The 22,438-nt window shown below is 54.6% G+C and overlaps 2 protein-coding genes across 4 annotated transcripts; one reads left to right on the top strand and one right to left on the bottom strand.

The window, feature by feature from the left end:
- Positions 1–288: 288 nt before the first annotated feature.
- CYREN (cell cycle regulator of NHEJ) lies at positions 289–4,669 on the top strand. Of its 2 annotated transcripts, none has more exons than XM_084896609.1 (4): positions 289–354; positions 1,570–1,839; positions 2,762–2,837; positions 4,182–4,669. In XM_084896609.1, the coding sequence occupies exons 2-4, from the start codon at positions 1,706–1,708 to the stop codon at positions 4,422–4,424; spliced, it is 453 nt and encodes a 150-aa protein (XP_084752735.1). In that variant the 5' UTR covers positions 289–354; positions 1,570–1,705; the 3' UTR covers positions 4,425–4,669. The 2 variants fall into 2 exon arrangements, with proteins under 2 accessions (XP_084752735.1, XP_084752736.1); XM_084896610.1 differs by having other exon boundaries at positions 347–999.
- TMEM140 (transmembrane protein 140) lies at positions 4,647–21,130 on the bottom strand. 2 transcript variants are annotated; one of them, XM_084896607.1, is made up of 2 exons: positions 20,470–21,130; positions 4,647–6,372 (listed from the first exon to the last, which is right to left on the bottom strand). In XM_084896607.1, exon 2 carries the CDS (start codon positions 6,333–6,335, stop codon positions 5,778–5,780), a length of 558 nt encoding a protein of 185 aa, XP_084752733.1. In that variant the 5' UTR covers positions 6,336–6,372; positions 20,470–21,130; the 3' UTR covers positions 4,647–5,777. The 2 variants fall into 2 exon arrangements, with proteins under 2 accessions (XP_084752733.1, XP_084752732.1); XM_084896606.1 differs by lacking the exon at positions 20,470–21,130 and adding an exon at positions 8,320–8,436.
- Between the last annotated feature and the right edge of the window lie 1,308 nt (positions 21,131–22,438).

Raw genomic sequence — 22,438 nt, forward strand, 5'->3', positions numbered from 1 at the left:
TGATCAAACATCACCTGGTAATGGAGGATCAGGAACCTCATCAGCTTTTAGGGTGATCAAATATCGAGGGTAGGGGCCTCTGGCCAAACGAACCTAGCAGGATTCTTGCTAAAACTGGACAATGTGGAGATGAACACAGAAGCCCAAAGGTCAGGGCCTAGTGGAGAGGAGTTCAGCAGAGTTTGTCAAGGGGGGACTGTCAGGACCCCGGACAGCGGGCCGGCTTCCTGCATCCGCCGGCCGGGGGCGCTGACACCGCGAGCTGCCTGCAGGGGGCGCGCCTGGGCTTCCGCGCTCGCGGCCAGGAACCGGAAGTGCGGAGAGCGTGCGGGCGCCGGGAGGCTGAGACGGGAGGTGCGTGCGGGCCAAGGCTGGACCCCACGACCACCTAATCCGCCTGCCAAGCGGGTCCCCGGGAGCGGGGCGGGGGCGGGAGGACGGGGCGGGGACGGGGTCCCCGGGAGCGAGGCGGGCTGGAGCGGGTGCGGCTCCTCTGCTCGCTGCGCAGCCCGCCTTTCCCCTCGCGAGCGCGGCCTCTGTGCTTGGGGTCCGGAGCCTGCAGGACTCGGCTGCAGCTTCCAAGATTTGTGTGACTTTGTGGAACTTGCTGGGCCTCGGTTCCCCGCCTGTGAAACGGGCTTCTGGTCTCTGCCTCGGGCCGATCAGCGGCTCTGCGCGGACTGGCGGCCAGCAGTGCTGGGGCGGGAGTGACTGATGACCGCTGACTAGACAGAAGCGAGCCCCTGGCAGAGGGCTGCCCCCGGGCCGGTTAGGATGATGTCCGGCTATTGCTTTTCTGACGTGGTGACCAGCCTTCTAGACGAGCAGGAAACGATCTGGCCTGCTTCGGAGAGGAACCTCCTCCTCTGGGCTGCGGTCCCTCCAGGGCGGTCCCCACGGTCCGGAGGGGGAGCTGCCCTCAGGGGGAAGAGCAGCTTCCCAGCAGAAGGAGAAGCTCCTGCTGGCTGCTCCGGGGAAGGCAGGCTCCTGAGCCTTCGGGTGGGTCACGGGGTGGGGGAGGGTGCGGGGTGGGAGGAGACTTGGGCCCGAGGTGGAATCCACTGGGGAGGCAGCGGAGGCCAAGTTAGCTGGGGCTGGTGGGCCCTTCTGGACCTCACTTCCGAAGCGGGCACTGTTGCCCCTGAGCCCTAAATGGTCAGAAGCAGCTCTGGATTGAGGGAGGGGTTGCTGGCCAGCGCAACCTTATTGTGAATCAAATGGCCTCAGGGTTTCTTGTAAGCACACCAAGAGAGAGGGAGTGAGAAGCCCAGAGAGATCACTGGGAGACACTTTCGGGGTAGGATAGACGGGGCACCCTGGGCACCGTGAGTTCCTAGGGTGGCCAGCAGGACGGCACCTTCTTTCGCCTTTCTCCCCGGAGGGTGTTCATCCCTCTTCACAGTCAGAGGCTCAGCAGGAGGCATTGCTGTTGGGCCCGCTGGTGTGGGGTCTGGGGCTGCCCCGCCACACCTCCCTGGCTGCCCTGTGAGCAGCCTGAGTCTGGGGCCCTGCTCCCCAGCCGGGCCACCTGTGAGCACATTAGAATTCACTGGGCTCTGTTCTTTGTAGGAATCAAAGCTTGACTCCCATTCAAGGACAAGCAGACCTACAGCTCCTGGTGCGAGGAGAAAGTGGGATTTGCTGTCCCGGGTCAGAAAAGCAGGCCAGGAGGCGAGGGCCCTGACCTTCGTCAGCGCCGAGGGAGATGGCAGCCTCCCATTCTGGGGATAAAAAGAGGGTCCTTCCCTCCTGGATGACAGCCCAGGGGCCCGAGGAGAGAATGCCCCCGATGAAGACCCCGAAGAGGAGGAAGGCAGCGGTGCCGGCGGCTGCAGCCAGGTGGGACACCCTCGAGCCAGGGCCATCCGGGCGTGGCAGAGCCGTGAGGCGGGCGGGCGGGCGGGCGGGCGGGCGGGCGCGCGCTTCAGTCCGTCTCTTCAGCTCTCAGGAGGCGCACGGGCCGCGTGCAGGAGGCTGAGTGAGCTGTGCTCACCCAGGCAGACGCCGCTGCCTCTTGGTGAACCTGCAACTCTCAAATAGTGACCCCCACTTCCCCCCCATCCACCCCAGCTTCTCGGGGTTGCACACATCAGCCAAGCTGTCAAACACCGGGGGTCTAAAATGCCCCCCCGCTTCATTTGCAACAATAAGTGTGGCCATCAAGTGGGCAAGCTGAGTGGGCCAGGCCATCAGTCCTCCTGTGGGCCGATCTCCTGGGACAGGAGCAGTGAGCCCCCGCGTCAGCCTGGACCAGAGGCCGTGGGTGAGCAGGTGGATGAGCTAGTCCTGAGGAGATGTCCCTGAGCTCTCCGTACCGGTACGGGGTGCTCAGTGCTGCCTCCTGCTCTTCCTCTTACGAGGTTTCTTACCTGACCAGCCTCCCTCTCTGCCTGGCACAGCCTTTCCGTCCTGTGTCCACGCATTCAGTTAGGTGTCAGGTGGGTTTGGCCTGGGGGGTCCATTTGACCTGCCCACAGGCATGCGTGTGTCCGTTTGGCTCTCGGGAGTAGCCATCAAGCCTTATTTCTAAATCCCTGGGGGAGCTGGCAGAGTTGGGAAGCCCCCACTGTTGCCTCCAAGGACAACTCCTCCCACCCCCCACGCTAGTCACTGGTCCCAAGAATGAGGAAGCCGGTTGATGCCCTGAGGAAGCTGGTGCTCTCATCCCGGCGGAAGGCCCCGGATGGAGCTCTGCTTCCCGGAGACGGGAGAGCCGCCTGCCTGCCTGCCTGCCCCCTCTCAGCCGGCGCCTTTCTTTCAGACTCCCCGCCGTGAAGACTGTGTACTGCATGAGTGAAGCCGAGCTTGTCGACGTTGCCCTGGGGGTCCTGATTGAGGTAAAGTCAGCTGTGGCCTTTTTTTAAAAACACGTTTTTATTTCAGAGAGAGGAGGGAAGAGGGGGAGAGAGAGAGAAACATTGATGAGAGAGAAACATTAACCGGCTGCCTCCTGTACGCCCCTTATTGGGGGTCGAGCCGGAAACCCGGGCATGTCCCCCCACGGGGAATCAACCGGCAGCCTTTCAGCGCATGGGATGATGCTCGGCCAGCTGAGCCACACCAGTTGGCTGCTGTTGCTCTTTTGACCACAAACCACACTGGGCCCTTGGTCCGTGTCAGTAATTCTCCGTCAGCCTCAGGGAGCCCTCTCACGTGTCTACCCTTCTCCCGCTTGCCCCGTGTCTCATGAATCTCTCGGGCCACGCTGCCCGCCGTGAGCTGTGCACAGCCACGCGTTTGGGGCTGGCTGCCTGGGGAGGGGTGGCCGGGCAGGGAGAGCGGCCCTGTGTGGGTGACTGTGCTGGGTGAATGCAGCGGGGACAGGCGGTCTTGACCTGCTATTGTTCTCTGGAGGAGAACACTATGTCCCCTGGCTCTGCAGGCCTGGCAGGACAGCACTGAGGTCCCCGTCTTCCTGAAGCAAGTAATAATCATACCTCCTTAGGGTTGGGTAGCTCTGTATAATAGACCAGTATTTTTTATTGTTTTGTTAATCCTCTCTCGAGGATATCTCCCCCCCCCCCCAACCACACACACACACTGATTTTAGAGAGAGTGGAAGAGGAGGGGGAACAGAGAAACATCGATAGTTGCCTCCTCGACATGCCCTGACCAGGGCCAGAATGGAGCCTGCCACCTCAGTACATGCCCTTGACTCAAATCCGAGACCCTTCAGGCCGTGGGCCGATGGTCTGACCACTGAGCAACCGGCTAGGGCTGACCGGGTATTTTTGAGAGAGAGATGACTGGGTATTTTTATATGTCGCGCTCTCATTTAATCCTTGCCATAATCTGGGGCTATAGTTATTTCAAGATACTATTATTCCCATTTTACCGATGAAGAAGTTGAGGTGCGGGGACTTCCCCTAAGTTGCATAGCCCGTAAGTGACAGTGTTCTTTCCGCTGTCACCCTGCCTCCCCAGACAACTTTTTCCGATGTATTTATTTTTCTTTCCTGCTTCGGTGTTCCTCAGGCCTCTGCCCCCTTCTCTCCAGTTGGTCTTGGATTCTCCCAGAGCTCTGGGAGCGGAGGGCGGGCAAGGGTGGGGGCAGGAGGTGGAGCGGCCACTGATGCGAGAGCCTGGTCCGCGCTGGCTTGGCCGCTGCTTCTGGGCCTGGTCTCCGCCACGGGCCCGGCAGGGAAATGAATTTACACGTGTTTCATCTGGTCTTTCTCCAGAGCCGGAAACGGGAAGGGGCCTCGGAGCAGCGGCCCCTGGCAGGAACGGATGTGTCAGAGCCGCCCCCCACCTGCTCGGAGGGGCCGCCCTCTCCCGAGAGGAGTGAAGGTGAGGACAGCGGGGAAGCAGCCCGCCCCCCAGGCCCGGGGCCGCCCCAGGAGCCCGCAGGCTCGGAGCCCGCCTGCAGCCCCGAGGAGGATGAGGACGCGTTCAAGTACGTCAGGGAGATATTCTTCAGCTGAGGGACGTGTTCCCGGGATAACCCATAACGGACACTCTGCCCGGGGACTGCGCCCAGCTCCACGCCCCTGGGCTCAGAGCCAGAAGCACATGACACTGGGCCTTGGGGAGTGAGGGATCCAAAGGAGAGGAATTCTAGGACTTCTGTCTCCCCCAGCACAGGCGTCTGTCTGTGTGTTCAGTGACCGGGCTCTGGGGAAAATGAGGTCGCAGTGTCAGACTGATTGGCACCGAGGAATCAGTTTAATACCTTTCAGACAGAAAAAAGGATGGCCGCCAAGTCCACCAGCATTGTCCCGTGTAGGCAGCCCCCTCTCCCCGAGCGGAGGAAGCCAAATGTAAAGTGTCCCGCACAGGCAGGCAGGCCACTCCCCGAGCCGCCCTCATCGCCCGAAGCCATTCTGCCCCCATTGCTCTGCTCTGGGAGCTCAGCGCTCCGGGGCACCTTCGGTCCAAGCCCTCCTCCCCACCAGACAGGCCTCCCTCCCTGAGCTGCCCCCTTCCTTCCACTTGGCCCCTGGCCACTCGGAAGGCTCCCGAAGTGGACGCGAGGACAGGAGGTCAGGGCGGGGCCCGCCTCGCCTCTGCAGGCGGCGTGGCTTTCGGCAGGCAGGCGGCCGTTGTACAGTCTTTTCAGTATTCAGCGCGGAAAGTACAGTTCCCCATGCACCAGTGGTGCTCGTTTCCTTCAGGGCTAAGTCTAGCTTGAGCAGTGAAGGGACGCAGCGTTTGTGGCACCATTCAGTCCTGTTCACCCTCCCTGGCACCCCCGCCAGGTTTCGGCATGCTCTGCTCCCAGGTCCCTGTTAGGAACGGCGTGCCCACTCCCTCCCTGCTGTCCGGCTTGGGGCCCGGCAGCCTTGCTCAGGGGGAACTTCAGGGACTCCCTCTGACATCTCCCCTGTGCCTTTGGGAGGGTGGGAAGAGGGAAGCTTGCTAACCAGGGCCCCGGGGACACTGAGGTGCTCTCAGTGTTCCCCGTTTGTCACCATGTTTGGACAAACACCCTAGGAAACTGGCCCAGTGACAGGAAGCTTTCTCTGGCCACCCTCCCGGGAAGGAAGGGAGAGCAGTTTGCTCAAATCAGTTAAAAAGCAGGAGTTCCTGTGACAAGGAGAACTGCTAGCGGGTCCCAAAGGACAGACAAGCCGACACTGAGAAAGAAGCCCAGGGCCCAGACCCCCTCACGGCCCCGGGCTCCCCCGTGCCGGAGCCCCTGCCTCAGGGGGGCCCATCCGCTCACGCCCGAGGGCAGTATTAGCCAGGAAGCCGGGAGGCCGCGGAAACACCAGCCCGGAGCCCCCTGGCGCCTGTCCGAGGCCCCTTCCGCCAGCCCCGGGAGCCTCCGGTCCGGGCTAGCAGCTGTCCAGCTTGCCCTTGGCATCTTCTGCCCTCTGGGGGAACATGACCGTGGCCATCAGCAGGAGGACGAGCAAGGCCTGCGCAGCAGCCAGAGCCAGGAATCCGGGCCCCAGCAGGGCGGGCTTGACCCACCTCCAGGCGTAGGCGAGGAAGAGGCCCAGGCCGCCGGCCAGCAGCGCGGAGGCCAGCGCCAGGAAGCACACGGCCAGGTGCCACTCGCCCTCGCTGCCCCGGCAGCGGGCCAGCAGCAGCGGCAGCGGCACGAAGAGGGCGAGGACCAGGGCCCCGTACACGCCGAGCCGGGCGAGGGCCAGGGCGCCCTGCGGCAGCCCCAGGGCCCCCAGCTCGGGGAACCGGTGGCACTGCAGGCAGCCCGCGCTCTCGTTCCACAGGCAGAAGTTGTGGAAGCCGATCCTCAGGTCGGGCAGGTGGATGAGGTCGCCCGCCTCCCAGAGGAGAGCGTAGAACAGCAGGAAGGTGGCCGTGGTCGCGAGGCCCAGGATGCTCAGGAACAGCGGCAGGCCGCCCCGCCCGGGTCTGGGCAGGCTCATCTTCTCTGCAGCCGGGCAGGGCCGCCCTCCAGGGAACCTGCGGGAAGCCACATCGGTGAGGGTCCAGCTCCCTTCCTCCCTCCCAGTTTCTTCCCGTCAGGAACATTCCATAAAAACCTGCGGCAAACCCCCACCCTCTCCTGTGCTGCCGCCTCCAAGGAAGGTGAGGCAACTTGTCCCCAGGACAGGCTCTCCCGGCAGCCTGAGCGCCTCCGGCAGGCAGGCAGCCTGTGCACAAGCCCCTGAAGACAAGCCGTTATTGGGAAGGAAGAGGCGGACGCTGAGGGGCCTGGCGACGCCTCAGGACCACACGGGAGCTGTAAGGGGGACCATCCGCGGCCACAAGCCAGTGAACTCAGAACTGGGGCTGGGGCAGGCGCGGCCGTTCCTGGCTGAGCAGGCTGAGCACCACCGGAGTCCCTGCCCGCTCCGGGAGCGTGTGCCGGGCTAAGACTCCCTGCTGCCTGGCGATGAAACCACCTCATTTTAGAAACACTACAATGTTCTCCCCACCCCCCCATCCCCCACTCCCGACAATACTAATATATGTTGATTACTTTTTTAAATCTTGAAAAGTATTTAAAAGAAAAATATATAAAAAACAACCTGATAGATGAAATAGAGAAGGTAGACCGGAGATCCGGATGGCAGGACACACACAGGCTTTATTGGAGGGAAGAGTACCCCTGCCGGCTGCTTCCACTTCCACGGAGAGGGGCGGAAGAGAGCGAGCGCTGGGCGTGCAAGCACCTTTAAGGATAGGGTGCCGGGCTTAGGGCACTCAGCACACGCTGATTGGTGATTAGGGACCTAGTGATAGGAATCGGGGGCTTAGGGTATTTGGCAGGTGCTGGTTGGTGTCTTCAGACAGAGCTCAGGAATGTGGTGGTTCAGACAGAGCTGCAGGTACGGTTTACATCTGTCCAACTGGAAGAAGGGAGGACCTATCACAACCTTGCCCTAATGGGTTTGGTTCAGTGGATAGAGCATCAGCCTGCGGACTCAAGGGTCCCAGGTTCGATTCCGGTCAAGGGCATGTACCTTGGTTGCCAGCACATACCCATTAGCGGGGGAGTGTGCAGGAGGCAGCTGATGTTTCTGACTCTATCCCTCTCCCTCTCTGTAAAAAAAATCAATAAAATATATATTTTTAAAATAAAAACCTTCCCCCCACCACATACGGTAGAACCACTGTTAATCTACCAATATTCAGTATTTGTAAATAATCACCCTATTAAGCATAATGCTTTTCTTACTGGATATTAGGCACATTTTTCAAAGCTGTTTAATATTCTTCAAAAACATAGTAAATAAATCACGTCATAGATTTACCCATTGCACTATTATTGGGCAAATAGTTTTCATTTTTCACCAGAATAATCGATAGTCAAGGTAAGTGCTAATCATGTCAGAGTGCGATTGCTGCGTCAAGGGGAGCATCCTCTTCAGCGATGTTATTGCCAAACTGACCTACAGAAAACTTGCCCTAACCCGCCTCACCATTTTTGAAAAATCCTCTCACTACGTTTTTAAATCAGTAGGACTTTTCCCCAATTGGCATCTACGAGTCTGCACACTATATAATTTTTCCAACACGGGACAAAACCGCCCTTTACACAGTGAAGTGCCCAGAAACCAGTGCTGGAAGCCAGCCAGCCAGGATGACAAGGCCAAAACGCAGAGGGGCGACCAGCAGTGGAGTGAGCAGTGGCCATTGGTGGCCCTGGGGAGAGGCCCGAGACAGCCCTGGAGATGAACTTCTGAAGGGACCCTCAGGGAGCAGGCCCTCTGCTAGAGGGGACAGGAGGGTCCTGGCCACACCCACGCCTGCTCTGCAAGAGCTGAAAGGGAGCAGCTGGAGAAGAGTATCCAAAGGAGCAGGTTGTGGGACAGGCAGAGGGAGAGGCGGCGTCTAGGTCCCTATGGCTGCTGTCAGAATACCACAGACCGGGTGGCTTATAAAGAACAGAGATTGATTCCTTACGGTTCTGGAGGCTGGATGTCCAAGCTCAAGGTGCCTGCGGACTCCGAGTCTGGTGCAGCCCACTTCCTGGTTCAGAGATGACACCTCTGTTCTCTCCGTGAGAACAGAGGAGCTAGCTCCCTGGGACCTTTTTATAACAATCCTGAGGGCCCCACCCTGATGACCTAATCATCTCACTAAGGCCCCACCTCCTAAATCATGTTGGAGATTAGGTTTCAACAAATGTAGGGGGGGGGGGGGGGGGAGAGGATACACACAAACATTCAGTCTGACAGGGGTTCCATTCAAGAGACCTGAGTGCATGCGAACAATGAGGTTTATTCGTGGCTCCCAGGACAGAGACCCAGGGATAGTGCCTGGGGGTGAGGCAGGTGCCTGTTAGGACAGGAACCTACCCCTGAGCACACAGGGCGGACTGACTCCACACTGCCGCCCCCTGACCATGGTCTGCTGCCCTGGCAGCTCCTGCGAGGGGGGCGGGGGAGCTCGGCCCTGGGGGTGGGGGCCGGCTCCAGGAAGCTCCGGGAGCTGCCCCTGCAGCCACTATCCTCCCTCTCCGGAGGCCTGGGTGAGTGAAACGGAGAAGCTGAAGGCCCCTTTGAAGGGGTAGGGCGATTCCTGCAGCGATGATGCCTGCTACAGATTTATCAGGAATGAAAATGGTGTGTCTAGTCCACACGTGATCAGACTGAGATAACAGGACTTTCAACCAGTTTAGGGCCCACCTGGGAGAAATTCCCAGCAGGGACATAGTTTGCATATTTGACATGTCTGCTTAGCCTCTGTCTGTGTGTTCAGTGAAGTTAGAGACTTGGGGGGAAAAACAGGTTTCTAGATCTGGAACCCCTCACAACCATCACGGCGCTGCAGGAAATACGGTTGGACTTGCCTCCCTTGTCCAGAGACCAACAGGCTGGGACTTGTCTTTGTATAAATGTTCCTTTAAAAAAAAAATTATATATATATATTACTGATTTTTCATAGAGAGGAAGAGAGAGGGATAGAGAGTTTGAAACATTGATGAGAGAGAAACATCCATCAGCTGCCTCTTGCACGCCCCTATTTGGGGACGTGCCCGTAACCAAGGTACATGCCCTTGACTGGAATCAAACCAGGGACCTATCAGTCCCCAGGCTGACACTCTATCCACTGAGCCAGTTTTGGCTATAAATACTCCTTCTTGTTCCTCCGACATTGAGCCCGTTGCATGTGGGTCCAAAGAAAAGTCTCTGTTAAACTTAAGTCTTGAAAACAAGGCTCCCTTGAAAAAGGACCCTAGGGGTGAGAGGGCGGGGTGAGGACAAACTCCTGACTCCACTGTGGGGCAGGGCGGAGTTATCCTCCATTTTGTAACTGAACCCTAGCCCTCACCCAACCAATCAGGGTTAGCCGAGGCAGTGACATCACCACCGACCGGAGTAAAACCCCTGGGCTGGGCAAATTCGCTCTCTCTTCCGCCATGCTGCCAGCGTGAGTGGGACAGAGCCCATGCTAGCATGGAACAGGCTTTTTTGTTTATTGCATCGGACTCGGCTCCCTGGTGGTCCTTGGGGATCACGAAGTCTGGGCGTAACAGGGGAGTCCTCCAGCCCTTTGTTTCCGACTTCCTGTTTTCCTCTCACTGAACTTTCAGAGGTTTTCAACAGAGCAAAAACAAAACAAAAGCACTAAGAAGCCCCTGATTGGTGGAGAAGGTGACCTTTATTCTTCTCGTGCCTCCATGGGTAAGGGGTTGAGTCCCAGCTCGGCCGCCTGGGGCTCTCCACTGTCAGGCCTGACTCAGACCTTGAACTTGGAATTCTCCAGTGAGGCCCTGCTTCCTTGGGGCTTCCAGCCTTGCTTTGCTTAATCCAGCATTTCTCTCAGGCTGTCCTCGTTCTGGTCTGCCCAACTCCTAAAGGCCTGGCCTGTTTGCTGGCAGGCCTGACAGGCCATGTGACCCCGAGCAGCCGCCCAGGATGGCCTGATCACACATTCTCAGCGCGGCCGGTCATGTGGCCAACCACTTCCAGGGCTACGGCTTCCTCAGCAAGCCCGCCTTCACCTCAGGTGACCTCTGTTCTCAGCATCTAGGATGGCATCCCTGTCCAAAGCCCAAGGGGCTCCCTTCCCCAGACCCCACCGAGCACAGGCCACAGCGCCCCTCGTCAGCTCGCTCCTTGCACACCACCTGTGTGCTGTCAGTGTTAACGATTAGCTGCCCTGTGCCCGCAGCGGAACAGAAATGTGTGTTTCTCCCATTTTGTCTTTTGTCCAAACCCAGAGATTTTCCTGCTTTGTTCTCTCCCACCTGCCTTCTTAATCTACCTCCAATGGATTCCATGCACCTTTTTTTCCCATCTCCTCCTTTGATTCTGATGTATAAAAGAAACAGCAAAACTTTCTCTGGAGCCATGGTCGGCAAACTGCGGGTTTGAGAGCCACGTGCGGCTCTTTGGCCCCTTGAGTGTGGCTCTTCCACAAAATACCACGGCCTGGGGAAGTCTGTTTTGAAGAAGTGGCGTTAGAAGAAGTTTAAGTTTAAAAGAGTTGGCTCTCCAAAGAAATGTCAAGCGTCTTGCTGCTGATATTTGGCTCTGTTGACCAATGAGTTTGCCGACCACTGCTCTGGCGCATTTGAGAGCTTGTTTTCTGGCATATGTCGTCACTTTGGCTCAAATGATAAAAATTCTCCACAGATTTGAACACTTCTTCCGTGGACACCTTCCACCAGCAGCTGAGAGAATGCTGATTCTCCCATCATGCCCAGTGCTGGGCATTCTCCAGTCTTTTCATCTTTGATAAAGACAGTGACAGCATCGTCACCAGTTCTCTTTCATGAGTCAAGCTCTACATTTTCCAAGTGTCTACTGGCTGCTTATAATTTTTCTCTTGTGACGAGCTCTCAGTTCCCTTGTGTGTCTTTTTCTTATCATTTCGAGTTTTGGTTTTTGCTTCTCTGTCTGTATGAGCCCCTTTATAAATAAAGGCTGTTAGCCCTTTGCTGTCATAATTGTCACCATAAAGCACAACCCTTTTGCTGCACCAGGGCCCCTGGACCAAGACACAAATTTAGACTCCAGTGTGTTCAGACTTGACCATTGTTACTTGGGAGTGCCAGACTGGGAAGCAGAAGGCAAAGGTTCTCAGACTATTCCATTGAGGCAGGTTGTTTTTCATTTAAGCATTTCTAAAATGTGCATGCTGACGCGATGGTGACTCAAAGAGACACACACTTCACTTCCTATTCTTGGCAGTTTCATATGAAAAGAGTGACATCGTTCATGAGGCTGTGTCCGAGGGAGGATTACAATTCTGGCAGAAATGGCACTGAAAACCCCCTCTGGCCCTAACCGGTTTGGCTCAGTGGATAGAGCATTGGCCTGCGGACTCAAGGGTCCCAGGTTCGATTCCGGTCAAGTGCATGTATCTTGGTTGCGGGCATATCCCCAGGTAAGGAGTGTGGAAGAGGCAGCTGATCGGTGTTTCTCTCTCATCAATGCTTCTGACTACCTCTCCCCCTTCCTTTCTGTAAAGAAACCAATAATATATATATATATTTTTTTTAAACTCTGTCCATCGTGCTGCGTCACAGCCTCAGGCTGCCCAGGCCAGGGTGCAGGCACCAGCGGGCGGAGAGCAGCGGCTTGCAGGGTGAGTAGGAACTGCCCCGGAGGTGCTCCTGGGCTGGAAGGAGCACTCGGCAGGGCTGGGGAGCAGGAAGGCTATAATATAACCTTTGCTGATCTATTTAAAGTGTCCGAGTGCCGCTTGCTCTCGAGTCACAGAACCAAAATGAACTTTACAAACGACCCATTGTGTCTGCCTTTTCATAGCAGGTTTCTAGTGCCAGTCTCTGCCACCCACCTCCCCACGAGCATACGCTGGCTACTGCATAACTTAATGAAACGGCGATCATGCCCTCATTTGTCATTTCTAACTTGTCACTGCTCTAAGGCTTTAATATGATCTTTTCATCTTATGCCAATATTCGAGGCCCCTAGTAAACTCCCCTCTCCTCTACTCTGTCTTATACAAAAGGACCCCCCTACAATAATAATAATAATAATAATTAAGAAGAAGAAGAAGAAGAAGAAGAAGAAGAAGAAGAAGAAGAAGAAGAAGAAGAAGAAGAAAGCTTTTTGTGTGGTTTTTTAAAACATCCATTCTTCCTGCCAGAATGGGTGATGATATTGAGCAATCAGACTTGCTTTAGAGCTTCCAGTTTCTCACCATGTACCTAGCTCCTCACCTGCACATCTTGGCCACAGACAGTGTCCGAGGCCAGCGCACAGAGCATGCCCGCACAGTGGCCCAGAGGCCCCATGCCCCCCAGCAGTGCCAGGCGACTCCGTTCTCACAGTTCAGGGAAGCCTCGCAGGGTGCCCAGCAGACAGGAACGCGGGTCCCCCTAGAACACGTCCCCTCCCGTCAGCGTTCCCCCTCGATGGGTGGGGACGGCACCCGGAACACGGGAGTTCCTCCCCCAGAACAGCATGCTCCACCTGGCAGGTGTGTGTGTGTCCCGGGCCTTTCCGCCAATGGTGACTCGGCTTACCAGGGTGCCCTCTGCGCATGGGCAACATTGGCAGGAACGGGACCCCTCGTGCTGCTACTGCCATGCCACCTCTGACCTCATCTCATCTTCTGGCTCTCCACGCCCCCCTTCCCGCCCCCAGCTTCTGCCATAACCCCTTCTTCCGTATTTTCCAAACATGTGAGCCAAGCTCAGGGCTTTTGTGCTTGCCATTCCCTCTGCCTGGAGTGCTCTTCCATTCAGTATATTTCCCTCCCTCCCTCTCTTGCGTCTCTGCCCACATGTTCCGTCTCAGCGAGGCCGTCCCGGTTGGCTTTTTAACCTGCACCAGCCCCTCCGAAGCCCTGCACTCCCCCACCCCTTTCCTGCCCTTCACAGCGCTGACTGCAACATCAACGGTCTAAACGTTGTCCTTGCTGTCTCTCCCACCCCCAGTAGGATGGGAGCTCTATAAGGACAAGGAATTTTGCCTGTTACTCAGTTTTATGTATCTATGGTTGGCTGGCTACCGATCGATCTATTATCCACCATCTGTCAAAATTCTATCTTTTGCCCTGGCCCGTGTGACTCCAGGTCTGGGCATTTACCTAGGTTTTGGGTTTGATACCCTGTAGGCTGATATGGGAGGCAACCAATCAATGCCTCTCACTCTTTCTTCCTCTCTCTAAACATCCTTGACTAAGGATTAAAAAGGAAGGAAGGAAGGAAGGAAGGAAGGAAGGAAGGAAGGAAGGAAGGAAGGAAGGAAGGGAGGGAGGGAGGGAGGGAGGGAGGGAGGAAGCTGTGAGTCCCAGGAAGGCAGCTGTCACATAGGGACCTGGCGGTTAAGACATGGACCTCAGAGCCAAACCATCTGGGTTCCCATCGCTGTCCTGTCGCTCACTGGTCCTGTGACCTTGGGCATATCACCAGCATCCACTCCTCCCTCCCCTCCCTCCATGCTTTGTGAGACTCAGGTGAGTCCATTTGTCCCTAGAACAAAAGGCACCTGTGGCTGCTCTAACTCCACTGACGAAGCCGTGACTCCAGGAGAGAAAAGGGAATGGAGGGAAGAGTGAGGGTGAGGTGGAGGCTCGGAAATGTAGCATGAGCAGAGGGAAGCTCAGCTCAGCTCAGCTCAGGAGGAAAGTGTTAACAGAAGCAAGCTGGGGATAGGGAGCCTTCTGGGGAGAGGCAGCTGTCACTCCTTCTTCCACCTCCTCCTCCTCCTCCTCCTCCTCCTCCTCCTCCTCCTCCGCCACTGGCCTATCTCTGGCTGCACTTGTGTTCATAGTCTGGGTGTGGCTCCCACACAAGGAAAAGGGGAAAAGCAGACATTTTGTCTTATTTCCTTTGGGGAAGTATGAGCCTGCATTCTGTTTCAAAACAGGGCCTCAGCGTTTTCCCGAAGGCGTTTGGGGGGCAGCATCCTGGGTCCCCCCAAGTGCATTGTGGGAGGCCAGGCCTGCCAGCAGCTCTCTAATCTGACCGACTTAATTCTCCCCGTAAATGAAAACAGCATTACCAGCAGAAATACAACCATGTGACTGCAATAACGGAAGCCTGGGTCCCACCACCTCCACATACAACAGGCTGCTGCAACAATTCCGTTAAAATTAACTTACTTTGTTATTTATTAGCCCTTTGCCAGAAATCGTCCAGCTAGGAACAAAGGTCAAAAAAAGAAGTTAGAAAGAGGAAAAAAAATCCTTAAAAAAATGAGAAAGTGCTTGTACCTTGGAACCCATCCTCACTTGTTTTATTGGTGGGACTCCACAGTCAAGTTCACAGGAGGCGAAGGTTCACGGACCCAAAGCAGAGTGGGAGGCAAACAGCACTGGACGCCAGGGCCGTGACCTCGGTCCTGCGCCTGCCCCTCTGCTGCGGTCATGACGGAGGCTCCCAGGCCCCCTTCTCCCGATCACCCATCATCCCACCTGCCTGCTCCGTTAGCCGTGCATTTTGGGTGATTCCCTGGGTCACAGGCCAGGGAACCAGTAACACAAGGGAAAATCAGGGGCCTGCTCTCTGGGCTTGTGCTCGCACTGGGGTGAAAAACACCAAACACATGTAAAACACACACACACACACACACACACACACACACATATTTATTTTCAGACAGGAAGGGAGAGAGAGAGAGAGAGAGAGAGAAAGAGAGAGAGAGAGAGAGAGAGAGAGAGAGAGAGAGAGAGAGAATACACACACACACATTTAATTTCAGACAGAAAGGTAGAGAGAGAGAGAGAAAGAAAGGGAGGAAGGGGGAGAGAGAGAGAGAGAGAGAGAGAGAGAGAGGTCAACGATGAGAGAGAACATTGACCGGCAGCATCCTGCAAGCTCCCCACTGGAAATGGAGCCTGAAACCCGGGCATGTGTCCTGACTGGGAATCAAACTGTGACCTCCTGGTTCATAGGTCATTGCTCAACTACTGAGCCAAGCCAGTTGGCCTCAAACACATATTTAAAAAGATAAATAAATAATTGTAACTCCTGAAAATCTTTGGGAAGTCGTAAACAGGATGAAGTGGAGGAGAGACACAGGAAGGGCAGGAGGAAGTGGCGAGTCTGGATCAGGGGTCAGGGGAAAGGCCTGAGGGTGTGAAAGGCCTTGGTGGGCTGGGCGGAGGGGAGAGCCTTCTGGGAGGAGAGGGCAATTGTGATAAAGATGCTGTTAGGGGGTGGGGGGTGGGGAACAGACTGCAGACCAGGGGCTGCAGCCCAACTGAGAAAAAGGGACGAGAGGAGACGGGACAGGTGAGTGGGGCCCAGATGCCCAAGGGCCTTGCAGCCAAGGAGGTTTGGATTGTGTCCTCAGACTAAGTGCTCATTACCTCAGCCCCTGCTGCCCCCGCAGATGGGAACAGGCCCTGGGGGTGGGGCTGAAACCGCAGGCCCAGATGAAAAGGGAAGAAGCAAGACTGACGCTGGAGGGGGATGGGGGGGGCACCAGGAGAATGCAGGGGTTCTTCAGGACCCTGCTGCCGCCGGCCTTGCTGGGAGGACCAAGGCCTGTCCGTGCACTCGGTGCCTCTCAGTCAAGGAAAAGCGGAGGCAAAGGCAACGAGTAACAGTCAGGTAGACCTTGACCTTAACTTTTGCAAAGATGTTTGAGAGGGGGCAGGAAGGGAGGCTGCTTTTCACGAGCTGCACCTCCATCCCACACGAGAGGATGTCGCTCTTCCTGTGGGCTTCAGATGCGTGTGAAATGGCTTCTCAACAAGCACCGAGCAACTCAGCGCGGGCGGAGGCTGCGGGGCCGCCCTGGGCACTCAGGGAGGGCCGTTTCCCTGGTCCCCCGGCGGCTGCCCACGGGGGCTCTGCTTCCTTCTCCTCTGGCCAGGACCTCGCTGTTAGAGCCCGCTCCCGCGCGGACAAGGCGCCGGGCCCTGCGGGTCACCCCCGAAGCCTCCCGGGGCCCAGGTGTGGCTGATGGAGTTAATTCATCTGTTGGGACACACACCGCGGAGGCCACCCCGGCGGCCGGGCCGGTCACGATCTCCATCTAGGTCAGCACTTGGGGGAAGCACCTGTCACGGAGCCCTCACTCCGGGCACCACACAGCCCTTCCCCTCCGCACCGGCTCACTCACCTGACCCCGGGGAAACAGGTCCCCTGGCCACAGAGCCCTCTCCTCCCAAACCAGTCCTGCCGCTTCCTGGGGCTGTTTCTAACCCCCCAGGAAGAGGCTCCACTGCCTGTGGGGTGCTGAGCTGGGGAACGCATGGAGGTGCTGGGAGGGTGGCCTGCTCCCTCCCTCCCCCTCCCCCACACTTTCCCTAGGCATTTCTTTTTTTCTGTTTTTATTTATTTATTTTTTAATTGGTTTTTTACAGAGAGGAAGGGAGAGAGATAGAGAGCTAGAAACATCGATGAGAGAGAAACATCGACCAGCTGCCTCTTGCACACCCCACACCGGGGATGCGCCCGCAACCAAGGTACACGCCCTTGACCGGAATCGAACCTGGGACCCTTCAGTCCACAGACCGACGCTCTGCCACTGAGCCAAACCGGTTTCGGCCCTAGGCATTTCTTCCAGTGGCTGGTCCATTTATTTAATTTTATTTTATTGATTTTGTACAGAGAGGAAGGGAGAGAGAGAGAGAGTTAGAAACATCGATGAGAGTCACCAATCAGCTGCCTCTTGCACACCCCCTACTGGGGATGTGCCCACACACCCCCTACTGGGGATGTGCCCGCAATCAAGGTACATGCCCTTGACCGGAATCGAACCCGGGACCCTTCAGTCCCCAAGCCGACACTCTATCCATTGAGCCAAACCGGTTTTGGCATGGTCCTTTTATAATACATGGATAGTTTGCTTTGACTAAAGGAATGAGCACACTGGTTACTAAACTGCTTTAGTTCGACAGGCAGGACTGAGAGAGCGGAGGCAGTGCGAGCCCGGGCCCACGCCCGGCCAGCTCTCAGGTGCTGATGGGAACATGCTATCGGTGGATTTGAAAACGGAGCTTCCAAAATATTCGTTATGCTGATTCATTAACTTTAAGATATATCACTTGGAGGCCTACGGCAGGCTAGCCGCAGAGGCAAGCAGGGCAGATTGCTAGAATGCCTGGCGGGGAAGTTGGGCTCAATACCACGGAATGGCAGGGCCGGCCGGACAGCTGCAGAGAGCGGACGGCCTCTGAAAAGTCAGGCACACGAAGTAGCACAGGATGGAGATGGCGTTATAATTTAGTGGAAGGACTGTTTTTTTTTTTTTTTTTAATTACCGTGGAAGCCATTTGTTGACTGAAAACGAAACTATTTCACCTCCTCATGTCATTAACTCCGAGCACCCAAATAAACTGCACGTGGATCCAATAGTAAAATGTAGTAAACAGCCAAAACCGGTTTGGCTCAGTGGATAGAGCGTCGGCCTGTGGACTGAAAGGTCCCAGGTTCCATTCCGGTCAAGGGCACGTACCTTGGTTGCGGGCACATCCCCAGTAGGGGGGTGTGCAAGAGGCAGCTGATTAATGTTTCTCTCTCATCAATGTTTCTAGCTTTCTATCCCTCTCTCTTTATCTCTGTAAAAAATCAATAGAATATATATTTTTTAAAATGTAGTAAACAGAAAAATCTAGATGCGTGTATATATTTGATTTATGGGTGAGAAAGAATGCTCTGAGCTTAAAAGCAAATTGAAACCACAAAGAAAAATTGTACAGATTTAACTATTTAAAATATACAACAAAATGACATAAATAAAAAAAAAAAATGTCAGTGAGCACGCCCTGGCTGGTGCCTGGTGGTTAGAGCATTGGCCCGTGCACTGAAGGGTCTCAGGTTGAATTCCTGGTCAAGAGCACAGGCCTGGGGTCTGGGTTTGATCGCCAGCCCCCTGTAGGGGCACCTTCAGGAGGCAACCAATCAATGTATCTCTCACATCGATGCTTCTCTCCCTCCCCCTCCCCCTCCCCCTCCCCCTCCCCCTCCCCCTCCCCCTCCCTCTCCCTCTCTCTCTTTCCCTCCCTTCCACTCTTTCTAAAAACCAGTGGGAAAAATTCCCTCTGGTGAGGATTAACAAACAAAACAAGTAAATGTACATGAAAACGATCTGCAACAAAAAATGAAATGGTTAATATACCGGCTATATAAAATGTTCATGCAGACAGAGAAAAGAAAAGATCAACCCTCATAAAAAAGTAGACCAGGAATATGAAGGGATAGTTGAGATATTTGACAAAAGAAGGAATGCAAAAAATAGAGCACTGTAAACAACTGTTTCTCCTTTAGTCCTCTTCACCAAATGTGTGTGTGTGTGTGTGTGTGTGTGTGTGTGTGGAGGGGGAGCCGGTGGGGGGCGGGGTTCCTCCACCAGGCAGTTCTCTGGCTGCCCTACAATGTAACTGAATGCTGACGCCATCGCCCTGGAGATAGCATCAGAGCCCACAGTTAAGGGCTCCACCAGGACCACTCTCCACTTCAGATGCTAACCTCAGGTCTAGATTGTCATCTGTGCTTCGGACTGACTGGTTACAATTGGGAGGTTACGAGGATACTGGTTTATTATAAAAAGATACAACTCAGAACCAGCCCTTGGAAGAGACACGTAGGGAAGGTTTGGGGTGGGGGTTGGGGGGAGAGGTAGCACGCACCCCCCCCAGCACCTCTGCAACCCTGTGCTGCAGGGAGTATGAAGGTTTCATTACACAATCCCCAGCCTCTCACCTCCCCGGGGTTCAGGGTGGGGCTGAAAGCTCTCAGCCCCTAATCACATGCTTGCTTTCCCTTGCAACCTGGGACTTTCCAGAAGTCACCCGTTCACAGACTCAGATGTGGTTTGAAAGGGCTTGCTTTGGATAAATAAGACACTTTTATCTTAGGATCACGTAGGAAATCCCAAGAGCTTTTAGGAGCTCTGAGCCAGGAACGGGGACAAAGAGCAAATATGTATTTACTGGGAATCACTGTGTTGCATTAGCTAACATAAAAAAGTCTGCAGGCAATGTAGTCAAAGATGTGCCAGGGAAAATAACCTATGTGCTTCGTCAAAACAGCTGATAAAAACACTTGATCCCACGATGCAGTGAAACCAGCATTCTCACAAACTTTCTGGAAGCAATACGCATTAAAAGTGCTAGAAACAGTCACATCTTCTGGCACATAATGCCACTGACCAGTCTATCTTAAGCAACAATCAGAAATGCAATCCATGATTCTCCCCCCCCGCTCCCCCAGGAATGTTCATCACAGCATTAGGAACTAAATGACGTTTCAAGATGATGAAACTCTAGGCAACCTTTAGAAAAACGAGGTGTCTCAGGATAGTGGCATTATAGGCAGTTGTTCTCTCTGCATTAAAAATATGCCCAGAATTATGTTACATCCATGACAAAGGGAAGCAATAAGGCAAGCAGCTCAGCGTTAGAGGAGGGAGTAAGCAGGGAAGAGCGGTGAGAAGGGGGAGCGCCTGCAGAGTGAGCGGAGGCAGCCCCGTGCACCGCTCAGCGGCCTGGGGCTTCAGGAGCCAACGCTAAAAATGCCCCGTCATGAGGGAGGGAGGAAAGAAGGGGTCACACTTCGGCATTTCCCTTTTTCAAAGAATTTTTTTCACCTCACAGGTGAAGAAGATAATGAATGTTATTAGAGAAAGAGCCCATATTTAAACACACACACACACACACACACACAAAACAAAAACATTTGAAGAGGTGCAACCAACAGGTCTGAAATCCCACCATGAATCTCCATCAAGGCGTGAGGAGCAATGAATGGCATCCAATCACACAGGCACCGAAACTCTCTTAGACCCTATGATGACCTTTCCGAGCCAAGAACACAGGTTGTCCACCTTAATCCACAGGCTGTATTTTTAGGGTCTACGAACAGTCCACCTCACCAGCCACGGGCGTCTGTGCAGACCTCGTGCAAGAAGCCCCTGCTGCCCGCGGTTATCCTCAAGTTTCTACCCAGTGACCCCGGCGTTGCCCTCACCAGGGTCTAGGCCGGAGACCCCCCGGGCGATGCTGGGGGGAGGAAGGAGAGCGGAGAGCTCGGGGGCAATCAGCCGGGGGAGGAAGGCCGCAGACACTGACGGCCGGCCGATACTTTCGCTGTGCCCACAACCAGCGTGTGAAAGGTCTGGGGGAAAACAAACAGACTCATCCTGCACGGAGAGGCCGGCTGCGGGGAGGGCGGGCACTCACCGAGAGGAGACGCAGGGACACTCCTGGGCCGGAGGGGCCGGAGCTCAGGTGCGGTTTGCTCCTTCTCCCTGGCTGGCCCGGGTCAGGCCCCCGAGCAGGAGGTGTCAGGCTCCACACCAGGCAGCGCCCAGCCTGGATCTGCCTGGATCTGCCTGCATCTGCACCAGCACCTCGCAGGGTAAACAGCTCTCTGAACTTCGGCCTATTGGTGCGGCTGAGGTCACCACCAGCTGATTTCACTTTCGGTTTTTGATTTGCCCGAAGTGGCCTCTGACTTCTCGGAAACAAGTCTTATAAACAGTGCTGTCCTGCTCTTTGCCCACTGGCTTCGGGACCAGAGAAGTGTCCTGACTGTATCACACACAACAATTCCAGGAAAGACACGGGCCAACACACTCTCAAACCTCTGGGCGATTTAAGCTGCAAGGTAAACACAACCAGGAGTCTCTGCAGATGGGGCTTCCCAACTAGGTCCACGCTGCCCAGCCCACTGCGAGGCAGGGATGCCCTCGGGGCCCCTACTTGTCAGAAACCAGCCTTGTAGGATGCCCGGGCCTCTCTGGACAGGCAGCATTCCCCCGAGGTTGTTTAGGGTCCCTCCTGAGCAGCTGGGGCTGCTCTTTCCAAATAAGAGAAGGAGATTGTAATGTTTGAAATCACGGGGACTCCTAGCCAGAGTTTTAAAAACTGCTTACTTGGCTCACATGACCACTTGGAAATTCCAAGTTGGGTTAAGCTTAGTTATTATCTAGTAATACTGCTGAATCCTTCAGCGTTTCTCTCCCCACCCCCCCCCAAATGAGTTCCTTGATCTGCTCCGTTTCCCCCTCTTTGAAGTTCTTTAAAGCTCAGACCATAGAAAGAGGTGATGTGACGCAATGGAAAGCAAGAATAGAGAAGAGGCCCTGGCATCAGGGAGCTCTGTGAGAAATTAGCAAATCATTTCATCTCTCTGGGGTAAAGCACATCGGAAACGAAAGCAGGGCTGCTTTGCACCGCAGCTGTGGACCTGGGAGCTAACGTGTGAGCGCAGCCCGGTCCTGGGCACGCAGTGACGGGAGCTGTTGTTATTAAAAGCAAAATTTCTAAATATCTGGTTTAGCCTTCACAGTGATGTCCTGAAGCCAGAGGCAGAATTAACATTTTGATACTAATACAGCCTTATTACTCTGCAAACACATCACTGGCGCATGAAGGGACACACTGTAGGAGAGAAATGAACATCTATTTAAAACATTTATTAAAAGTTATAATGCATCTTAGTTGCATTATAGAATACTTAGTCAAGTATTCTCCAAAGTTTATTAGGGAAAACAGCCACCCCACACTCTGAATTTTTTTTTTTTTTTTTTTTTTTGTCTCAGAGATAAGTGCTTTCGCCTGTTTTAACGGATCCCTTAGGTCAGTGTTTCCCAACCTTCTCTCATGATGAGAATCACCTGGTGGAGTTGTTAAAACACAGATTCCTGAATCCCAACTAAGAAGTGCTAAACTAGGATTTTTGGGAACATATAGGTAAAATTGTATACTTAACTAGTGCTCTAAGACAGATGTTATATACAGAGCACTAAGTTAGGTATGCAATTTTACCTATATGTTCTCAAAAATTCTAGTTTAGCACTTCTTAGTTGGGATTCAGGAATCTGTGTTTTAACAACTCCACCAGGTGATTCTCATCATGAGAGAAGGTTGGGAAATAACCTGAGTATATTGGTACTTCTTGATTTTTCCCCCTCTCAGGTGTAACCTATTGACCCTCTCCTGTAGAAGATAAAGATTTAGCTTTCTTCTCCCCGACTCCACGTTCCACAAGTATAAGTCCTTTTCCCCTCCCGCTTCCAAATTGGTTATAATTTCGTGTAAACCAATACTCAGTGTCCACAACATTGTGACTATGTGAATACTATATGCAGAAGCTGAGCCGTGTGAAAAATGAGTTCTTTTTCCTTTCTGCATAACTTTTTGTCTG

Source organism: Pipistrellus hanaki (genome assembly GCF_964339955.1).
Source record: "Pipistrellus hanaki genome assembly, chromosome: 10".
Taxonomy (NCBI): domain Eukaryota; kingdom Metazoa; phylum Chordata; class Mammalia; order Chiroptera; family Vespertilionidae; genus Pipistrellus; species Pipistrellus hanaki.